This window comes from Amphiprion ocellaris, chromosome 2, assembly GCF_022539595.1.
Source record: "Amphiprion ocellaris isolate individual 3 ecotype Okinawa chromosome 2, ASM2253959v1, whole genome shotgun sequence".
NCBI classification, from domain to species: Eukaryota; Metazoa; Chordata; class Actinopteri; family Pomacentridae; genus Amphiprion; species Amphiprion ocellaris.
The window spans coordinates 30,609,098-30,632,785 of record NC_072767.1 but is presented as its reverse complement, the minus strand read 5'-3'; the positions used below and the strand labels follow the sequence as shown (position 1 = coordinate 30,632,785).

Here is a 23,688-nt window from a genome sequence, read left to right as displayed (position 1 = left end):
TTGATTTTGTTTGCTGTGTTTTTCTATATTTATTTCATTGTTTTTCAGTGCTGTTTTAGTTGTACAGCACTTTGGTTGAAGCTTATTTTTAAACGTGCTTGTGAATAAATTAAGTTCACTTGACTTCTTTGTCAAGTAAAAGAAAAGTGAGCATGCGGTAAACCAGATAGAAATTAGGTTTCCTTCAAAACTTATTTTGCTAAACAAATGAACAGCACATGAAAACATTTTTTTTTCTGGAGTCTAGAGAAACTACATAGTTTCATGTGGTATAGAGGATGTATGTGTTAGATGAAATAATCAGATTTGTCACTTCCTTTGCTCGTTTGTGAGAATTTTTAAATGAAAGAATAATGAACACACACACACTTTATGCGCCTGAGAATACTGTAGTGTTTATGCTCTTGTAGGAAGTCGTTTCCAAAACATATGTGACAGCTCGACAGGCATTGTGTTGAAGACAATATGAGTGGGTCCACACGTGTGTCTGTTTATGTGTGCATGTGCAGTTTTCTGTTTCAACAGTGTGTGTGGGTCAGTACCTACAATCCATGTGCTTCCATGTTTTCTGTTTGTATCCAGAAAATCTTTGTGTGTTTACACATAATTCTGTAGCTGTGAACTGGCCTTTCATATGTAGATGACTTCATAAACTGATCATTTATTCACACATGAATGGGCATTTTAAAATAACTGTGAACATAAAGGGGGGAAAAAGTCAAATTTATCATTAATCATGCATCATAGCAAGAAAACTGCTTACTTTCTACTAATTCATTAACTGCATACTTGCTCTGCTTGTTTAGATGTTTCAGTTAATGCATGTAATTTAATGATTTTTCAGTAAATCCCATGTAAGAACCAAAAAGCCTTATACTAGTATAATACTCCTCTGCGTAATAGAACTCCATTATTTTCCACAAACTATTAAAACACATGACTGAGCCACACTGTTGCACTTGGCGTTCCCTCAGAATAAACACCCACACAGTTTGACTCTGGCCCACATACACTGTGATGTTTGCTAAAAAATACAGTATCCAATGGGAAAAAATTACTGAAGCTTTTATTAAAATCCAATTCAATATTCAGGAACTGAGGGGGATGAGAGTTGCAAACAGGGCAGGGAAATCAAAAAGTAATGAGAGACAGATGAACACACAATCTTTGCTTTACTTTTTCATGGGATTTGTTGACAATAATAAAACTATAAAACTAATTCCAGTCTGGTCCTTTAGATAATTTGAGGAAGCAAATAATAGATTAACTGATTTGGAGTATTAATAGTTGCAGTAGATTCAATTAAAGGCCCTCTTCGGTTGATGATTTAACCCATAAACACTCATCCTATGTCAAAATTAAATGATATGTTTTGAATTTTTTTCCATGCAAACAGTCCCAGATATAACTCTAAATTATTGGTTCTCTATAATGTGCTGATCCATGAAGCTCTCTTTCCCTACTTGCTGCAGCTCGAGCACACCAGCCCACCTATCACTCTCCTAAAACCCTGTAAAACTGCCCTATGCTACAAAATAGCAATATTAATTGTAATATGGGAGCAATTCAGCCTTACAGGTTGAACTGTAAGCAAATCCTGAAGGGTGACAGGATTGGTTCCTTGGGTTTGTTACACATGATAACCTGTATTTTCGAGACTATCAGTGGTACGCTGCACTTTCAAGGTAGAAGTGCTCAGCCATGGAGTTGACCACTTTTTTTTTGGCTCATTCTAGCCTCTAAAAAACACCAACTGGACAAGTTGATTAAGACTTTAAAAAAAAATAAAATAAAAAATCTGTACTACACTGTTAAAAAAAAGTTGGAAAAAAATAAAGTAATGACGTGCAAAGCTTTTTGAGTTTACTTCGCATCCGTTAGTAAATTCGAACTAAGGAACTTAATCGGAGAGGGATCCTAATGTTTGAATCTTAACTGTCAAACTTAAGATTCAATCCTAAAATCTAGTTCTTGTTAGCTTGATGAATGACAGTGTGTATGTGGTAAATAATTCCACTTGCTGTAATTTGGTTATATTTATTGGCTCAATAGCGACCTCTCTGGAGCTGTAGTGTGCAACAGGCGTTGGTGGCATACTGTCATCTATAAATGGCTACTTTCTTCACTACTTCTTTCGTCACTACAAGTGGAAACTGCAAGGTCAGACATCTTGGTGGAAAACTACATTGTGAAGTTAAGCGACAGCTTAAATACTCCAAAAACTGCATTTAGTCTTCAGTTACTCTTCAAGGAATTCAAGCAGAGACATTTCTGTAAAGTTTACTTCCACATGTTCTTCACATTTGGCCATCCAAAATAACTCATAAAAACATTACAAACGTATACACACAACAGCTAACATATACTGTGCCAACATCCAGTCTGTAAAAATGTAACACACAGGACCACAGATCCATGAAAACACAATCACACACACTGCAGCTCAGCTCCTCTCTGCCCTTCCTTCTCCTTCTGTCTCATTTTTTTTGACACACACTCCCACCCTGTCCTCCTTCTCTGAGTCCTGATAGGCTGCTCGCTGCTCAGAGCAGTGCTGTTTTACTACAGCTGGAGCTGGAAAAACTGACCACAGACGCATGTAACAACTACACAAACAATTCCGGCTGTCTGCTCCGGCTGCGAGAGTGTGTTTGTGTGTGAAATGCGAGAAAAGGTAGAGAGACTGAGATTTGTTCATCTGGAAAAGCCTGAGCTGATGATGGTGGTGGAGAAGCAGCTGCTGCTGACAGACCGGGCTTTTGAAACTGGATGCTGTCCTCACTGGTTCTGGATACTAGGAGAGTACATCATTTAATGGGATTACTGCTTTTTCTGAGTGGATTTACATTTATTCCTGTTCGTATGATCGAGCCAGGAAGGTGTTAAGATGAAGAGGGCCAAACACGTTATAGGTAATGTTGACACACTGTAAGACCTGACAGAAGTTTGGCTGCACTTTACACTAAACGTAATGCATTATATCCTTTAATATTCAGTGCAAAACTGAAGAAGGACAGACTAGCATTCCAGAAGACACAGTGTTACTGCAAATGATAGGTTCAGTGCAAGCAATATATGCTAATGCTTGAGGAATTTGCACAGATTAGAGGAGCCGTGGAACACTGACAACTGAGACAAACTTTGAGCTCATTCCAGTGCTTTGTGGCTCTTGTAAACACAGAGACATAAGAGTCCAAAAAAACCCCCAAAACATCAAAGAGAGTAGAGGAACATAACAGAAAGAACAGGAGCTCCTTGTCTTTTCTGAGAAACACCACAGACACACTCACTTACTTGGCAAGCTTCAAACACATACAAGGAGGCCCAACATCTTCATCATATGAGAACATAAAGTAAAGAAAGACCACATAACAACCTTGTGACTTTAAAACGGCACCAGTTCTCCACAGTACTTGGAATGTAAGTTGTTCAAAGCATATTTGAGAATTTGCTGCAATTCTTGTGTGTCATTTGCTTATGTTTTTTCATGTAATCTCAGATTGTCTCCATGATGTTCAGATCAGGTTCTTGAAGGATCAGGACATCTGTTGCAGGACTTGTTGTTCTTATGGCTAGAGATCGTTGTTTATGTGTCTGGTTGGGTGTTTGTGGCTCAGTGTCCTGCTGCAGAGTGAATTCAGGATCATGGACAAGAATCTAAAGAGCCAAAAACTCTTGGACAGTACTAATATGATTAGCTGATGATTACTCCTCGAACTAATAAACAGAGATGCAGCCAGAATCTAGGACAAGTCATCTAGAATGCAAAAAGAAAACATTTGACTTGAAAAACAATTTGGTTTGACATGCACACGGATTGCAGGCCAGAATCGCAGTTTTTTGGCAAATACTTTATTTGGCTACCAAGGTTCACCAATTCCTTGTTTCTGGACCCTTGGTGGAGTTTGCTCTACTGAACATTAAATTACAGTTATTAATTGCACAGGAAACGCAAACAGGGACTTGCGTGTGCACAGCTGATCACTCATGAGTCTCTCTATGGTTTTATGGCACCATTTTTAGAACCTTTTTACTTTTATTAGATCAGAATCAGATCAGGAGGAAGCTGAATTAGTGTGTACTATCCAGCCATGGTACCAATTGCAAAAGAAAGAATTAAAAAAAAAAAAGAAATTTTGAGGTTCATATCATATTGTGTAGTGTCACTTAAAAGTTAAGAATGAATCATTGTCCTTATCTAAATAAAAGGTTGAATAGAGGTAGCAATACTGCAATAACGTCTTGCCATTGTGTTGTCGTATTTATCCATAGCAGCAGTGGCAGTTTGGCTGCATGCTGTTTAATCCCTTTTAGAGCAGATGGGTGAAGGTGACAACTAAGGTGCATATTTACAGTAGCAGTGTGTATGTGTGTGTGGATGGGGGTGAAGCAGGGTTGCTTGCTAATTTCCACAGCGTTGTGGGAAACTACTGGCCACCTGTCGGTCATTCCGAGACATCCATCTGCATCATGTCTATATTCAGATACATAGAGTGACTGTATCACTGTTTTGTTGCAATGACCTCTTGGTAAATCTGCTATTTTTAAGGAGTACAGGGAGGAAGAAGTTATTAATTATGTTTCTGAGGGTCTTGCCTTTCCTCACAGATTCAAACATACCTTCACTGTTTTGGTAACATCTCCAGCTGCTTCTATCCGACTTGCAGTTCAGAACTGAATGTTGTTAGTCTTTGACCGAGTTAATGTGCACAATCAGCCAATAGAAATTATACCTCCAAACTCCCATCTGCAGCCTTGTTTCCAGTTTATGTTCTTCTATTCAACATGTATGTATCAAACCCACCTCAGAACTGTAGCATCATGTCCTTTTTCTGGGCTGAGCACGTGGCAGTTTTATTGAACAGAAAGCTAATGCGACTTCACAAAGGAGATTCTCTTCCCTGCACTGACACTAAATGTTGGCACTAGATGTAAATTGAGCTTTCCAGCTTGAACCAAAATGAATGTAATGCCTATGAATACTCTGCTTCTTGTTTGTACACTGTCAATTCCAATCTTGTGCACTTACTGCTAAGGAGGAACTGAAGAATGTCCCAGCCATTTACGAACCCCTTCAGGGTTTCCAGCTTCCCTCATTGTGGTTAGACTAAACAGGAGTAGCTGCCCAACAAAGTAATAAATAACAGTGAACCAGTCTGCAGCTAATTGTGGAACACGTTACTTCCACATTGTTAGTGTCTAAATTTAATCTCCCGAATCAAGAATTGTGCCGGTGCCATGAGTGAGTTTGTTGTGTATGTCACGCAACCCAGCATCTGCTTATATGAATGCTTCCTACACTCAGCCTCTGTCTCCTAGGTGCTCCGTCAGTTTTCTAAAAAAGCATGTTTCTGTTGAGCCTTGAAGTGGTCATGCATCACATCTGTCTGCACCACTCCTTTCCACTTTGATGTTCCAGTAACACAGACATCCTCCCTGCTAAAGCGCCCGGCTCTGGTTGCATAATGCCGCCGTTCTATATGTTCCTGGACGACATTCCCTAGATCCTCCAGATCCCTTATCTCATCCTTAAAACTTGTCTCAGTTCTATATTTACAGCTTGCTTTTACAGTTTATCACTAGGTAGCTTCTTGTCTTGGTTTTATTGTTGGAGCAGTCATGAATAGTCCTGGATTTTTGGTCTTTGTTCTTGGACGTAATTGAATACTAGATACATTATTTTAGTATGAACAAACATGCACTTTCAAGGTGTACAACCACAATTTGCCACCCATGACGCTTCTCATAGATAACTCAAATTGAGACACATCGGCATTTTGATGGAATCAACAGAAACTATCGCTTACAGTGGTAGAATGATCCAATAATTAATGTGGTTCCTTTATGTACTATGTGTACAGAAACTAGTTGCATGAATTCCAATGCTGTAAATGTAAATGCTGCAAAGGCTTTCAGCATGTTAGATAAATTGTAAATCAGTCTTCAGGCATTTCGCAAGGTCATTCTTTTTCCTTTACCAGTTACTATTACCATCATATTGAAGTAGTGATTATCACAAGCCCTGCTCCTTGCACAGGAGAGTACCTTTTCAGATTTTTGTATTTGAATTTCCACTGCTTATCTTTATCAAGAACAGTACCAGTTATATGGATAGCTTCTAGTCCCAAAAAGTAATATTTTTATCTTGTGCACACAAGATAACAACCTCTGTGCTGTGAAAACGTGTAAATTCACTTTTAAACTTGTGGATTATCAATCATAATGAGTTACTTGTATGTTTACACATTTCGAGGAAAACAAAGTACTTCTGTATTTTCAGGTAAAAGATGATTACTGCTTTCAGTAACATCATGTGCTCGTTGCTCAATTTGGGTCATTTAAGGCCTCAAGCTTTTTTGTTTTGTGTGTTGTTTCGTTTACTGTCACACTAAAAAGCTTTCAGTTGCATTTCTCTTCTCCCTTTCTCATTGCTGCACTTGATCCTACCAACTGCCAGTCACGTGTTTTATTATCTGAGGTCACAAGAGTCATTGCGTTTTTTCCATAACAGTTCACAAGATAATAACTTGTGTGCACAAGACAAGAATTATCACCTTTCTGGACTTTATAGGTGGTCTCTATGGTTACATAGATTTTATTTGGACAGTTAAAACATTATTAGGCACAAAGTTAAATGAATGTCATGAATTAATATTTAAATATTTAAGTATCATTACAATATTGTATTGCCTTGTGCATTAGTTTTAGCTGAGCATATGCTATGTATACCGTAAATATTTGAGGTAAAATGTCAGTACAGTGCTCTTTGTGGGTGTTTTTTTCCATTTAAGTGGTTCCAGAGTGCTTCCCAATGTGTTTCTGATTTACCTGCTCATACACACACTCACACATCAGTGGTATGGTAGCTACAATTAAACCCAGAATGAAGATGTGAAGACGATTTGTAATTACAACAATATTATTTTCAAACAAATTATACAAATACAACATGAAACTGCCATGAGTCACTTGTAGCCATGTGAAGTGTCCAATAGGTTTGATTTATCTCATTGTTTTTGTTCACATAAGACTAAAGCATTTCAGCTTCTTTGGCAAAATAAAAGTAGACACAGAAGCTCTTTTTGGAGCTTTTATATGAATTCCATCTGCAGCAGATAAAAGCTTAGGAAAAAGCCAGTAGGTGAACCTTGAGTGAAGTTACTTTTCAGCGAAATGGTTCCTTCCAAAGTGAAGTGTGAGCTTTCTGTCTGAAGTTTTTTCATCATGTTGTTATATAACATACAATAAATTAGACCCTTTGATTTTTGAGTCTGCAAATTCTTAGCTCTGCTTATGATTAACTGTGTGGTAGAGTTTGGTAAATATTAAATAATTTTTGGGTGGAGCAGGCATTGGAGTGTAAGTGATCTTCAGTGAATGAATCAGCAAAACTATACCAGATGATTCTGAATGGACTTGTGTGTAATCGGAGCTATATTTTGAATACCCCTCGGTATGTCAGCAGACTCATACTAAGAACAGAGGTGCATTGATAGTGCCTCCATTAAAGGCCATTATCAGCTCCTCTCCTCCTTGTGTCTGTCCCCACCCCCACCAGCACACAACCTACCCAAGCATGTTTCAGACTAATAAACTGCAGTCAGTGTAAATGCAAGTCTTTATTCTCAATGACAGAGAAAGTTTTGTTCACTGTATGCTGCGCTTAGAGCTGTAGCCTACAAGGCAACTATAATAATCATTAATCCAGAGCAGGTTGGAGTGTAATGGATGAACACACACACATATACACTCGAAGCCTTGTCTGAGAACGCTTTGTTCTAGTTTCTTATATCATATTTGAACTTCAGTCAGAAATGGATAGTTTCAGAATAGACTGCATGTGATGAGTTCAAGTAATGGCCAAAGAAATTTTTAAAAATGCAGTAGAAGACAAAAAAAACCCGGCAACATTCTGAATTCTTAATTCCTCATTTGGTTCCTGTAAAAACATTTGTTCAGGTAATTCTCTGCTGCAATTGGAATCCAACAGCTATGATTAAGAGGTTTCAAGATTCAGTGATATTGAAAGGGATTTTAGTATGTCATACATCATGATGCAAAGCTAAAGAGAAAATGAAGGTTTTGTCCTTGGAAGTTGAAAAAAAACTAACAACTCAACATCCGCTTACTGACAGTTTCTGCTACCTCTGGGGAAGGTTTAGATTTCTTTTCCTGGTTAAAAAGATAAGAAGTGGACCTTGAGCTCGTATGTTTTATGTGAAACTCTTTTTGGCCCTTTCACTGCATGATCTACTAAAAGATTCTAAGCACAAGTATGGAAATTCATCTTGAAGGTTAAAATAAATAACAGGAAATGTACACTGTCAGCTTACAACATCAGCCATGATTTTCTCCATTTTATTTGTTTTTCTGACATAAGTGCAGGCAGATGCTTATTCCCTTTTGTTCAGATACCTACAGCATTTGAACTTTGACCTCAGCTGGCTGGATAAACAGCTATCAATGTGTGAGACACCAGATCTATTTGAATCACTGACTAATCTTAGAAATGGGCAATGATTAAGAGCCCTGAAACTGGAGCAATGATGACGACTCTTGATCTGAATTCAGAGTTGGTAATGCAAAGGTTGGGGAGCTGTTTGAACTGGAATAACTGATCGTTTTGTTGGTGTGATGATAAAATTCAAGTGTGAGTTTTATTGAGAGGCGGTGCTGCCGGGTGGTTTAGTGTTTGCTCTCATATAGACGATGTTGTTTATCACAGGTGGTGTGCCGAATAGAGGAAAGGCAACACTGAAGTTTCCCATGAAGATTATTTTGTCAGCTGGTGGGATTTCCAGGAGAATGAAGTCCAGTGATTTGTCGAAGGTCTCCTTGATCTCATCCTTGGTTGTTGTATTGATGCTGATCAGGGAAGCAAACTGCCCCTATGTCAGGAAAATGCACCTTGTCATCAGGATCCTATAATGACAGTGGGAGATTCTGGGTTGTGCTACAACTGGTATGTCTTTACAACAATGGCAACTACATAAAGGTGGTGTGTTCGACCTGGGAGCTCTGTTCAGAAGAAGCCCTTCACTTACTTCTTCTTAATGAACCTGGGTTTCACAGTGTAGCAGTGTTGGTGGCAGTAGTTCTGTAGTTCAGATAAGCTGACAGTGGAGTCCATCAGATATCAGAGCCAAGTCCAGAAGACGGAAACATTCCATGAATCACTGTGAAGCAGGGTTTTTCCTGGCTCAGGGCTGACATTTGGAAGTTGACTGTGCACAACAGCAAGCATAATTAGTTTGCATACATTAAAGGCAACAAGACTGTGTTACCGAAGTGGACAGAAATCACTGCATTTCCTGTTTTTTCTGACTAATTAAATCATCAGTTAAAATGATGGTGCTTTTTCACTTGATGCTGGTGATTCTCCTTTGGCACTAGCTAAAACATATTTGGAGGGTGTGCCAAAAAACTCAGTGTATGTAAATATTCCTTATCTTGTGTTCTCTTAAATGACAAGAAAGGAATGTTTTGATTGTCTGTTGGCGAAGCATCCCTATCACCATCAGGGGTGAGCAGTACGGGCCTGCACACTTCAGCAGCTGTTAGTCCACTGCTGCCTGCATGCGTGGTTTGGCTAGTCACTCCCACACAATCTCTGGTCTGTGCCTACTTTCATTCCACATCACCATAGGATTTTAAAGGGCAGAGGGGAAAAAAAAAAACAAGGGCTCTTTGCAGTCAGAGGATCAGAGTGACGGTTTGGGTGCACTAGATTTGGAGAGAACTGCCAGTAATGTGGTCTGTCGGGCCCCACCTATGCATCGGGGTTTACTCCCTGTCATTGAAATACCTATGCCAGTGGGTGCTGGCGACAAACTGCGAGAGGCCCTGCAAAGTCGTCAACCAGTTCAGGCTCAGGCCGCAGAAACCCCACTGAGGAGGAGACATGGTACAGTCTTAGTGAGAGGGAGGCTGTACTGAAGACAGTCGTCCTGAGACTCCTCAACACCCTGCAGGCAAAAAGGGAGTGCCAACCCATTCTCTAAGCTTTAAAAATAGCTCCATATTTTGTATGTTCAGTCTGTTCAGTACTTTTGTGTTGTTGTGTGTTGGGAACACTGTATGAAACAGCTGTTTTCTAGTTGTGGATCATCAACAGTAGCAATGAATTGTCTTGCCATCTGTGCAGCAAGCTTTTTTTTTTTTCTTCCATTGGCTGCTGTTTGCTTGAATAGCTAATCTCATGATTTTAATTTTGTTGTTTAATTTGATATTTACTTGCCACCGGGGAAACATTTAAATTTTTTTTTTCCAACTGTACTGTGTGTGTTTGATGTGTCAGTATCTCTCCTCAAAGTAGATTGTTGAGCAGGTCGAGGATAACTGTCGATGTGTGGTATTCATGGCTGTTTTATTTTATATCTGTGTATCTGATCAGCGTGTTTCTCCTTACAGATGAGATCATGCAGCAGGAGATCAGGCCCCTGCTGGCCGTAGACATCATAGAGCAGCTTCATCGCCAGTTTGCCTTGCTTTCAGGTAAGAAATGAGACTCCACTGTTCCTCTGTCCACACCTTGAGGCTGTGACCCCATGTATGGGTGTCTAGACGACATAAATTTTGAAACTTCTGTCACACAAGTTTCACATGTGAAAACGGATGCACCTATCCTCCCAACACCCTCTTGTCTTACAGTTCCACTTCCACTGTCACTTCTTCTTATTTGTTTATGCTGGACCTGAAAGGTCCACTTTTACTGCTTCTGATGCAGAAGCACATTCAGACAGTTTCGGACCTGGTGTTATGTTTTTTTGTTGAGTTGCATCACAAGTAGCACAAGACGCAGAAAAAAAGAACTTTATGTGCAACACAGCTGCTCGGTTCTCTTATGACTTATGATTTTTCACGCGGGGTATGACAAGAAAATGGGAAAAACACAGAGAGCCCTTCAGCTGACTGGTGGGGTGGTTATGTGTGTGTTGGAGTAGGAAAGAAAAAGAAATCTGAAGGAGTGATATTTGAACATTTAATTCCACAAAACATAGTGGTTCACTGGAGATTCGTGAGTACACGGGTTTCTGTCTGTGTGCCATTTAATACTTTCAGGGTGATTTCACACTTCAGTCCAGAGAATCAGAGTTAATTAAAATGTCCATACAGGTATTTGAGCCCCCTTCAATTATATCTGTGTTCAAAGCAGTGAGCATAAAGAGGAGCAGTGAATGACTTAATGTTTTTGTCCTCAGTTTTGCCTCTCAGGCTGCTCTACCTTAATGTTGAATATTGTTGCAGCCTGCAAGGACAACCTGTATTCAGAGCAGACAAAGGATACTGCCAGCTAAGCACTAACTAAGCAGTGAATTGCTACTCAGGCAAGTGAACCCTAGCGTTGACTCAGAGGCACAAAGTAGAGGGAGTGGTAAACAGGCAGTGTATTTAAAGACAGGCAAGGGGGATGAGGGAATAAGTTGGACTGGGGAAATAAAACTGGAGAGCAGCTGGGCTGGCAAGAGGAAAAATGAAGTCAAGGCTTGGGCAGGTACCTGGGAACCTGTGGCTAAGACTTGAGCTGGAACCTGAACTGACCAGAGCAGAGGGAAACGCTGAAGGGAACAGGGCAGAGAGGGATCCAGGGAACTGAGCTGACCTGATCAGGGTGACAGATGAGGCAGGAGTGGCTGCAAACAAGACAGAAGTGGTGGAAGAAGTGTAGGACATGACAACAGAACTGAATACCAGTCAAAATAAGTCAGTAAAGCACTGATTTTTATCAGTAAAAAAAGTAAATACAGCAGTTATAATGAAGTATCCATAAAGTATTTGATGAGGAAAAAATTTAGAAATATACAAAACATTTCTATTTGTTATTATCGAAAGCACAACAGTTTTACTGTATTGCACTAAAACAATTTTAGGAGAACACATAGCCACATCTCTGAAAAAATTTTTTTGTTGCTTGCAAACATAGGGCACCTGACTGAATGGATAGACTAGTTCTGGAAAGTATTATCTTATCATTGTCTGCAAGGATGCAAGCATGAGGAAAGCAGTTACATATTCCTCTCAGTCTTTGCTTTGTTTCTTATGAATTATTTGAACATTTTCCATTTCAGGTAGACAGATAATATTCAATAAAAAAAACTCAGAAAATAATATTTCTTGGTTGACATGTCATAAAAGGGCAGCAATATGCATATTTTGATTAGGCTAAAGCTTATCATTTCAGGAAAATATACTCTGTGCTTGTTTCTGACAAGATTAGGCTAGTACTAGTTACTTGTCTGAACCATTGAATAGTCTGGTACAAAATTCTTCAGGAAGTGAACAGTCAGTTCTTGAATGTCAATATGTTGGTAGCAAGAAAATAGGCAGCTTGAGGATCTGAGCAATTTTGAAAGGAACCAAACTTTGATGGCTGGACGATTTGGTCAGAGCAGCTACAAAATGGCAGGTCTTGTTGGGTGTTTGTGGAATGCAGTGGTTAGTACCTAGCAAACATGGTCTGGCCAAGGGTCAGTGATGAAGGCTTGCCCATGCGATTCCATCCCACAGAAGAGATACTGTAGCACAGACTGCTAAAAACCTCAATGCTGCAATGATAGAAAGGCGTCAGGACACACAGTGCACCGGCTTGATGAATCACGTTTTCTTTGACATCATATGACAGGCCGGATGCATGTGTCTCACAGAACTGAGGCAGAGATGGCAGCAGGATGTACTATGGGAAGAAGACGGTGTGAAGTTCTTAGCAATGTTCTGCTGGAAAAACCTTGGGTCCTGAATTCATGCAGGTGTTTCCAAAACATTGCTGGACACCACTTACAGCCCTTTATGGCAGCAGTATTCCTGGATGACAGCTGCCTCCCTGCCACTCTGCAAACATTGTTCAGGAATAGTTTGAGTAATATTTCAAAGCGTTCAGGATGTTGACATGGCTTCTAAATCCCCCCAGATCTTAATCTGACCAAGCATCTTTCAGTTGTGCTAGAAAACCAAGTAAGATCCATGCAGGTGCAATCTTGCAATATCCAGGACTTTAAAGGTCTGCTGCTACCGCTTGGTGCCTAATGCCACAGGAAGCCTTGAGAGGTTTTGTGGACTTCATGCCTTGGCAGCAATATTGTGTCACTGGATTTAATATTGTGGCAGATGTATTTAATTTACACAGGGCTTAGCAAATGCCAGTGATCCTTCCAGATGCTGGTAGGTGCATACTTTGGATAGAACCAGGCATCTTCTTGTTTCCAGTCTAGCTAGGTCAAACTTTGCCTAAACACAGTTGACAGCAGATCTGTTTTCCAAGTTCTTTTGGCAAACTGAGCTTTCAGATTACTATGTAATTATAAACAAGTAAAGCATCTGCAAGACATACATTATAACTATAAACTCCCCCATGTGCAAGTCTCTATACTGACACTGTGTGGCCACCACCTAGTGCAATAACATACTTACATATCTATATTTTCTAGATATTGCAAAGGCTGATCTAGTTATTCAATGGAGTACAGCTGGTGGAAAGACATATTTTTTAAAATTTAGTTTAGACAGGAACATTGCTTGTGCCACCCCAGCATTCACGCTGGGCTCAGACTTTCCAGATGTGCTGTTAGTGGTGACACAGCGCAGCCTCTGTGGTTCTTCAGGGATGCCTCTCATTCCTTCTCTCAGTGCTCTCACAACGGCCAAAATAATTCTTTCCAAAAGTTCCTCTCTCGGCATTACTTACCTCCAAAATTACATAAGTTTAACACAAGCCTGGTTTATGCTCTTCACCATGTGAGTCTATTGTGAGTGTATGTGCCTTCCCGCTAGGATGTGGGTTGGTCTGGTATGATCATCTGGTTTGATGTTTTGGTCTTTTTCTTTAAATATAACTCTGTCCCTTGAACTGGAACCATTCTTTGCTTGGTGAAGGGAATTTCTTCAGGCTGGTCAATGCTATGGCTAGTGTTTGTGTCTTTTCTTTCAGATTCTCTTTCCAAAAAAAAAAATTGGAAATAAAAAGTTAATTGCTCTCTGAGGACCTTCCAGGCTCTACAGCAAAATGTAAAAGCTTTCATCTGCTGTGGGTTGTATTACCTTCGCACCATTAATTGCAGACACAAAGTTGCAAAATGGGCAACCAGTGACAAAGCACATTCACCAAACACAATCTGAACACAATCAGCATCTTTATTGAAAATAGTCAAAGGGCTAAAGGGTGTCTGCACAAATCTGCTATTATCCTGTGTTGAAGTCCATAGAGAACAACATTAAGTTTTGTTTGGTCGCTTGGAGACAATGTCAACAGCTGGAAACATACATTGTCATGTCTCTACTCATCTCAGAAAGCTGATATTTTAGTAAGTAGTACACTATTAGTTTGTAGATAAATTCTAGTTTCTATATACAACAGACACAGAGTTATGTTTCTACACCTGTTCAATGTTCAGTCCAATTTTGACTTTAATTCACCTCGATTTTGTTTGGAATCTTTTACATTACACAGCTAGACGCATTGTCAAATGATTGATTAGTTTTAGACATTTATAAGGAGCTGAATCACATTAAAAGACAAAATTAACAAAAAACATTTCCATTTAGTAATCTTATGACAGTAAAGAATAGCACAGTTGTTATTACTGCCACAGCCACCCCTAATTACATAATTGCAAGTAGGCAACCATACAGTAACAAACAACAATTTGTATTACAGAAATAAATATACCAACTCAGTGTTTGGTATTTACGAATATGTCCTGATGTAAAGACTAGTTCTTTAGGCTCTGTGCTCCAGCACATTTATTGCAAAAGTAAAATGACAGACACTTGTATCATTGGTGACAGATAGATGCTGTCACCTGTCTCAAACAAAAACCTACCCCTTCTTCTGATTGGCCAAACAATGGCCCTAGTAAACCCTGTCATAAAGCCTGTGAAATACTTAAGTACCTTTCCAGGACTGACTGGGGTCAATGTAACACTTAGCTGCCTTAGCTAACAGTACCCACAACATGTTGCTATTGTTACTGTTTTTGAAATGTTTTGTAAATGTATTTTTGTACTTTCCCTATTGTAGCACGTTGAGACTCTGTATGTAAAGTGCATTATAAATTAAACGCATTATTATTATTACCAATCATTTCTCACCACATTATGACAGGCTGCATGTGAGACCACGTGACTCAGGCTTTACACTACTTCCTCATCATATCATGTACAGATGTTGCATTTTCCACAACTTAATTGAGTGATTGAGTGGTTTAATGATGATTGGTGAGAAGGAAAAAATGACGTGTGTCTGCGTCAACACAATAAGAAGGGTTCCGTTTTTAGTTTTCTGCACTTCACATATGTTGGCAACTTTTAAAAGTACAGTCCCCCTTAGTTTTCTCTAAACATGATGTCATAATGTTGGAGCTGAGATGTTAGAGCATTTTTGGCTCAAGGCCGCCATCTAGTGAGTTTTCTATGGAAAATGCCAAATGGGAATATTTGTGACTTAAGCACATATGTTACCGTTTAAGTACTTCATTTGCTAAGTTATTTAACTTATGCACATGAAGTAATTTCATCTTTTTGCATTTAAATGTTTATTTCAAAGAGATGAACAGTTTGGCTTCCCTACAGCTGTGCTGACAATAAAGACAACTAATGAGAGAAGGTGAATAACTAAATTAAGCACGACCAAGCATGAAGTACAAACAGCTTCCTTTAAGAGCTGGAAAAGTTTTCACCATATTGTGAGCAAATCATTTTAATTATTTAATTTGCTTGCTGTATATTCTGGTGATTCAATATATGCACAATAACATTCATACCGGTAGAAATAGTTTTTTCCAAGTTATTTACAATTTTGATTGTGCCAAACTTAGCAAAATCTAATATCAAAAATAAATGAATAAATGGTGAATGTGTCTTCCAAATACGGTATTAATTTAATCCTGCCTTATCAAAATGAGCGTTTCTGATATCCATAATGTTCTGTTTAGGATACGTTACACCCCAGGCCATTCACATGGTTGGGCTTTTAGTTTCACATATTTACAGTTGAATTTTTGACAATAGAATCCTCCATAGGAAAAAGTCAAATCAAAATCAGACTTCAGATATCTGTGATCTCTAGATCTAATTTTAATTTCAGATATCCAAAATCAAAAAACTCTTTCAGATATTATTTGATTATTTAATTTTGAATATCCATTGTACATTATGACATGTATACAGGCCATTTTTGGATATCTAAATTAGAATTATGACTCAACAATTCAGTTAATGTATTGCCTTAATAGTTTTGTCTCCACAAGTTACAGAAGGCCATTACATTTTAGCTGAGGAATATATTTGTGAATTTCTGCAACAGCGTTATAAGAAGCCACAATTCTAGTTTTAATTACATTAAATTGCAATATTAAAGATAGCTGAAATGCCATTTAGTTTGAATATTCAGAATTTCAATGCAACTATTCAAAATAGTTTTTCATTATAGATATCTTAAATTACAAATAGTAATAATTTAACTTTTGGTGTCTGAAATGGAAGTTGTTCCTAGTAAAAGTAAATAATTTGATTGTGAAGATCTAAAATTGAAAGCCCTGTACTGAAGTGACTGTGGATAGGAAAGATGTTCTTATGGATGTTTTCAATACACTTCCACTCCATCTATTTCATGTTAAAATGTCTTGCAGTATAGTTTAAGCTCACGCATACAGTAAATGCTGCATGTGGTGTTTCTTTACTGCAGGAGGGCGAGGGAAAGATGGCGCCCCCATCATCACCTTCCCAGAGTACTCAGGCTTCAGTGAAGTGCCAGAGGAAGATTTCCTCAATGTGGTTACTTACCTGACCAGCATCCCCAGGTACGTATACACACACAGACACATAAAACTTATTTTACTTTGTGGTTCTCCTCACAAAATCAGTGTCTTCCACTGATTGTGATGATATTCTACATTTTGAAACAAATATCCTCATTATGTGATATAGGTACACTCAAGATGCTTTTGCTCCTCAGCTGAGCTCTGCATGCTCAGATGCAGTAAACCACCAGTCTTTGGGAATTTGATTATCACTGCTTAGATATGCACTTATTGACAAAGCAATATTCCACTTACATGTCTCCTGAACCTCCTGTCTCCAGCCTGGATGCTGCCAGTATTGGCTTCATTATCATCATCGACCGGCGGAAGGACAAATGGAGCTCAGTAAAGGCCTCTTTATCCAGGATCGCTGTAAGTTCTATAAGATCTCTTGTGTTCAAAGCATTGTATAAATACATCTGTAGATGTCAACATGGCCACTGCCGCTAATTTGCTTGAGTTTGATGGCTGACCTAGAAAAAGACCAGTTTCTATGTTGCTTTATCCAGGGTGCGTTTCCAGGAAACCTTCAGCTGGTTTTGGTGCTGAGACCATCCAGATTCTTCCAGAGGGCTATAGCAGACCTCGGGATCAAGCTGCACAAGGATGACTTTAAAATGAAGGTACCGGTAAGCATGCTGGTCTTTCATTCTGAGCCATGACATTCTGAGTCAAGCTAAGCCATGGCTCAGAGTGAAAGACCCAAAAATATAACAGAAACCAGGCAGGCAAAATACCGTTGCTTTGGACAAAACAAAAACAATGTACATCTTATGAAAATTGTAGACTTTTTTTTACATGTTTAGATAAGTAAACATCTGATCCTCTTTAACACAGAGCCAACAGACAAAGGTCATATCAAAAAGTTAAAAGACTGGTTAGGGTTAGGATGCCGTTTATGGTTAGGTAGTCTCCTAGTGGAGTGATACATTACTCTTGGCAATTCTGCAATGCTTGCAATACTCCATGTAATTCCTGTTGTGTAAACATGTCAAGCACCATCTGTGATGAGCTGAATCTCTTAATCTTTATCAAAATGGTTACCCTGCGACTTGCAGAAGAGACAGTCACAGAGAGATACAGTCCTGTATAGAATCACTGCACTGTGTTTGAACCGAATGTTCCTCCTCAGAGACCTTAGGACATTACTGTTGAACTCCGTCCTGTTCATCTGACTCCAGGGGATTTTGTCTTTGTTTAAGTGTAAATATCAATTAAACTAAACCTGGAGTGTGAAATCAGTGAAATGCCAATAAGACATTTATGAAGACTGGTGATAATGTAGTCACAAGCAGTTACAGTGATGCACTGTGTTTGCAGATTGTGATGCTGAACTCTCTGTCGGACCTACATGGCTATGTGGATAAAGGTCAACTGACCCGGGAGTTAGGAGGAAGCCTGGAGTACTGTCACAGTCAGTGGATACACCACCGAACTGTGAGTAAATATTGAGCACCAAATACAGTGTGTCTTTACTACTAATTCAACACACTACAGATTGGACTTTATATCAGTTATGTGTTCAAAAAGTCCACAGAGTGATGCTTGGATCCTTTTCCCCAGGCTATAGAGAATTTCGCCATGACAGTGAAAACCACAGCCCAGATGTTACAGAAGTTTGGGACAGACCTGGCAGAGACAGAGCTACCCAATGATGTCCAGTGCACCAAAGACCTTCTCACCGCACACACCGACAAACACAATAACCTCAAGGTGATGCATTTAATACAGTAGCACATGTACAACAAAGAGTTTCACACATGTTGGGATTTAAGAGATTGATAATTGATAAAACTTCCATCTGATTCATAAAATTGTACTACTACATGGATTTAAAACTAGACATTGCAAGTTTTATGGTAAAAGGTCCAATAAAAGAGATTGACAGTCACATCAAAAATGGCACAGTGAAATTCATTTGCAAATTTGTGACAGCAGAAGCATTTTGATCTTGAAACTACTTGGGGGTTTTGTATTGACTACTGTTGACAGTGGCTATGTAAACATCTTTTAACATTGCCTCCCATTTGACAGAGTAGGGTGCAGACAGCTTTGATGTCCTCAAGCCTCTTTGCTTTAGATCAGAGGAGCAGTCAGAGTTGAGTATTGCTTGAAAGCACAGTGCAAATATTATCAAAACTCTATGAGTGCATCTACAGGTCACAGCAACTGCACTGAAATAAGTTCCCTAGAGCCCGAAATTTCACTGTTATCATCACTGATATGAGCAGGCCTATAGCACGAGGAGTGAGACATAAAGTCTGTTTCATATTTTCCTCTTTGCTAAAACCACAAACAAAAGCTACAGACGAGCCTTTCATTCGCAAATATCAAATATGTTCAACCCCAACATGCTGGTGGAGGATCAGGTGACTGACACTGGTGGTATCTCTACTGGACTTTCAGATAATTACCTTTTTATCCTCTGTTCACACATAGAGACTCAAAGAAACTGTCTTGTTTTTCACAAGCAACTTGCAAGTGAGTTGAGTGTTGAACATTAAATTTACATAACTACTTCCAAAAGGGCAAGTTTTTTGCTTGTTGCCACCCTACTCACATGCTGTTTGTAATTTTTATTCCCAATTGTGTACAAAGTTAAATCAAAGCTTTTGAAAGCATGTGATGTGAAAATCAGGATTTATTCTACAGCAGTTTAAACATTAGATAGAATCAAACTGAGGGCAACTGGTATTCAGGTGTTTGTCACCATATTGCCATTTGTTTCAGAGGATGTTTGCAACAGTTTGGACCTTTCTCAACTTGACTTTGCTTTTTTAAGGTTTATTTCAGAATAAATAGCCTTCTGCCACATTTTCATATGCGTGATTAGGGTTAACAGTATAACACTGGAAGCTTTAGCCTATTGAAAAGTAGCCTACATATACCTTTATGTTGCATGGTGTGTCATGAATCCTTTGCCTTGTAACATGTGTCATCCTCTTGAAAATATCCTGCATTGCTTCACTTTACTGCCAACTAATTTGCGTCTAATCTGTAAATGCAAAGGTTAGATATAATTGTCCAGAAAACATACCAGACAACAGTTTGCATATTCCAATAATAGCTGGAAATCTGACCTTACACTCACATGCACACACTGGTCTGCTATTTTCTGACTATCACATGCTAACAGTGGTGCATTCACACACACCTTTATTCCCTTTACTGTCTCCTTCTTAAACTCCATTAGGAAAAGTTAGTTCTTTATAGAATGTTTTCTGTTTATGACTGAATATTTTACTGTGTATTTATGTTTTTATTGTTATATTTATGTGCTCTGTCCTTAATGTGTGTTAAATGTATGTATCTCACTGCTGCACAACCAAATGCCCCACAAATAAGGTTGACTGACCGATTGATTGCGGATGATATTAATGTTTTTAGTGCTTCTGTATCTCTAAATCAGGATGAACTGAAGCTGGCTTTGAGGCAGGGCACCACCTTGTTCGGCTGCATTAAGGAGCAGGCAGCCAAATCAGAGAATCATGAACTGAACCCAGACGAGATGGAGAACCAAACCACAGTTGAAAGGTGACACATTTCAGACCTTGTCTTATATATCATTTAATATACATGAACCTATACTATAAACAGTCATGTCGTAACTGTCATTATGAATGTAATGAAGCTCCTGTCATGTCTTTCAGGCTCCTCGCCCAGCTGGATGAGACAGAGAACGCCTTTGAACAGTTCTGGTGTAAACACCATCTGAAACTGGAGCAGTGCCTGCAGCTCCGCCACTTTGAACAGGACTTCAGAGAGGTATATCTGCAGATCTGTCTGTCTGTGTCTGCCTGGCCGCCTCTGGCCTGTAACCTTTGAATCTTTCCTGTGTCTCCTTTTCATTCCGCTTCAAAAGACCTCAGCTGTAAAATCATAGTCTGAAAAATGTGCCGAACAAAACACTGACCAGCTGAGTCAGTCTGGAAGTTGTCCAGTGGAAGGTTCTGTGTTACAGGTTGTATGGCAGTATGTTTGAGTTTGTGTTTTCTACATCTGTAATGTATTATCATTTATAAATGAAGTTATCTTGGGATCATTTAATTTGATGAGAATAGAAATGTCTTGTTTCATTAATTTGGTAATTATGGAAATAAATCATAGCAAAACTAAAATGAAAGTATCAAATTTGAAATAATCAATGGTGACATTTTTTTGACTTTCGTGAAGCTAAGCCTGGATGATCTTGGAAAAGAAATATCAATGTTTTCTAGGTACACACGAGGAAAAGACGATATGGAACAGGAACAGATAATTCCTGTGCAAACAGGAGGAAGAATTACACAGGCAGCAGTGAACTTCTGTTCAGTGCAGCTTTGCTCAGCACAATGTATTGACCAAAACCAAAATCCTCTTTTCTCTTCTCAGATTCACACTTAACAATATTCTCTGTAAAGTTTAGTGAATAGTTCATCGTCAATTGAGCAAAGCATCAGTGTTAAACAATCAAAGCATGCTATCACATTATACGCAGTGATAAGTAAGAACTTTTTGAAAGTGAAAGTCTGCACTATTTTTGTGTCCGAGGCGCACTATATGCATTCAAACTGGAATATCATACAATAAACAGTAACACAACACAAATAAATAAATGAATGAATGAATGATGAAGAGATAGTTGCTAATATGTAAACAGTAGAAGTTTTATTGCTGCCATCTGAAGCTTATAAGCCATTGAAGAATACTTGGTTTTATATCAAAGGACATGTGTGCACTGTTTACCCCAGATAAGCCAATTATGCAAATTTTGTATATTTTAACTCTTTACAAACCTATAGAAGCAAAGGAAAGAATGATACATACAGTCATGGCCCATGGCAGAGTTAAGGCACCACACTGCCTCCTGCTGACAAACAATGAAAACAGAATCCCGATGCATATTTACCACAGAGTTATTAATTCACCCCTGTGAATTGTTCACATTATAATGATTCTCACATTAGAAAAACCTTTACACAAAATACAGAAAACAGCCTAAAATAATTCTACATGTGTGACCGTGTGTTTTGTGTGCATCACAAGAGCAGTTACATGTCTTTTCCCTGTCTCTGTCCTCTGTTTTTGTAGGTCAAAGTGTCTCTTGACAGTTTGATGGAATCTCTAACCAGCCTGTCAGATATCGGGGACTGTGTGGCCAGAGTTGAACACCTGCTTAAGGAGCTGAAAACACTGGAGGAGAAGGCTCAGGTCAGTCAGCACAAACACATACACTAAACATTGCTTTAGGCCATGCCATGTGCAGGCGAAGTGATTGCTCCAAACCAGACCAACTTCTGATTACTGAACTTTAAAATATTTGTATATTTATTAATCACTGACAGTCACAGTACAGTAGTGGTAGTAAAAGATGACTAAAAGCGGTACCTCAAATGCAGAATTTATTTAATTAATTCCATTCTCTTGAAAACAACAGCATCCGTTTTCATTCCAACCAACCAATCAATGCCTTTAATGCAAATTACTGCTCCTTATTTGTCCTTTTTCAGCTTGTTGTTTTTGAATGTTGTGTTTCCCCTGAGTGTAACACCAAGTGTCCCTTTGCAACTCAATCAGTCAACTTTAAATCATGAAACTTTGATTGAACTTGATTAAAACATTGTTACATTAAATCTAATAATGTCTTAGCAACACTCAATTAAAACTAAACTTAGTACTGAAAGAGTTGTAAAGAGATGTAAGCGGAAAAAAGATTCAATACAGCTGACTGCATATATCCTGAATATTTTGTATGCATAACTTAAAATACCATAACGTATTGTGAATTGTTTTTCCTCCAGCCAACAGTAGAAAAGGCCCAGCTCCACGCTCTGCATGGTGACCAGCTGATCCAGAGCAACCACTACGCTGTGGACTCCATTCGACCCAAATGTGTGGAACTCCGGAGGGTCTGCGATGATTTCAGCAATGAGTCCAAGAAAAAGACAGATGTGTTGACCAAATCGTTGCAGATACATATGGGCATTGATAAGGTGAGGAAATAAGAAGAAACACAAGATAGATGCTCTGCACTTGCATCTACTGTCATTGTGTTTAGTCCAAACAGTCCAAAGATTGACTTTTGATCAGTTTTGAATGAGTCTTTGCCCAAGAAACCTTTTAAAAGCAAAGCAAGTAAAGTACAGTAAGTAAAACTGGCGACATATACAGAGTGTGCAGTTACGCTTAGGCACAACACCAGAAGTAATGATGTTCGCTACACTGAAATCTTGCCCCGTGTTATCCTGCTTGAATTTCTTGCTTGTGCAGGTTAACCAGTGGTGTGAGTCTGGCATCTACTTGCTGGCGTCCCAGGCTGTGGATAAATGTCAGTCACAGGAAGGGGCAGAATCAGCTCTGACAGACATTGAAAACTTCCTGGACTCAGCAGAAAAGAACCAACTGACTGAACTGAGGAATCTTCACAATCAGTATGAGGTCGTCCTGTCAGAGGAGATCAAGGTACAATAACATTAGTTTACAGCATGATTGGATGTTCTGTTGCAAAAAAAGATGAGGACAGCTATTGAATATGAGCTTCATACCTACAGGGCAGTGTGCTGAAGGCCCTAAAGCGACTGGAGGATGTCCAGGAGATGTTTGAGAAGCGGCATGTCAGTCTGAAGAGACTGTCAGCTAAACAGACGAGACCCATCCAGCCTGTTGCCCCTCGGCCGGAGTCCTCCCCCAAACGGCCCTCACTGAAAAACACACCCAGAACTACAGGAAACCAGCAGCGTGAGTTAGAAGTTTTTATAACTAAATTAAATTATGCAGAAGATGATGAACTTAATGTAACAGGCTAAACATTTAAACTCAGACTGCTTCTGTCATGTTCGACACCCTGAACTGTAAACTTGCACAAAAATGTACAAACTTGGGGGACGCTTCTGCATCCACATTTAAAAACACAAAC

General features: G+C 39.0%; 1 protein-coding gene across 12 annotated transcripts in view; it reads left to right on the top strand.

Annotated features, from left to right (window-relative positions):
- The window catches only part of mcf2l2 (MCF.2 cell line derived transforming sequence-like 2), a 116,831-nt gene that overhangs the window by 19,325 nt on the left and 73,818 nt on the right, over positions 1–23,688 (top strand). For 8 of the 12 annotated variants that reach the window (XM_035943669.2, XM_035943684.2, XM_035943682.2 and 5 more), the window contains exons 2-13: positions 10,411–10,494; positions 16,679–16,793; positions 17,075–17,165; positions 17,303–17,422; positions 18,114–18,230; positions 18,357–18,506; positions 20,203–20,327; positions 20,444–20,558; positions 21,864–21,983; positions 22,574–22,765; positions 23,043–23,234; positions 23,324–23,510. In XM_035943669.2, coding sequence (XP_035799562.2) covers positions 10,411–10,494; positions 16,679–16,793; positions 17,075–17,165; positions 17,303–17,422; positions 18,114–18,230; positions 18,357–18,506; positions 20,203–20,327; positions 20,444–20,558; positions 21,864–21,983; positions 22,574–22,765; positions 23,043–23,234; positions 23,324–23,510 — 1,608 coding nt within the window. Of the gene's footprint in view, positions 1–2,146; positions 2,913–10,410; positions 10,495–16,678; positions 16,794–17,074; positions 17,166–17,302; positions 17,423–18,113; positions 18,231–18,356; positions 18,507–20,202; positions 20,328–20,443; positions 20,559–21,863; positions 21,984–22,573; positions 22,766–23,042; positions 23,235–23,323; positions 23,511–23,688 lie in introns of those variants that run through there. The other 4 variants (XM_035943699.2, XM_035943672.2, XM_035943666.2 and 1 more) reach the window with 2 other exon arrangements.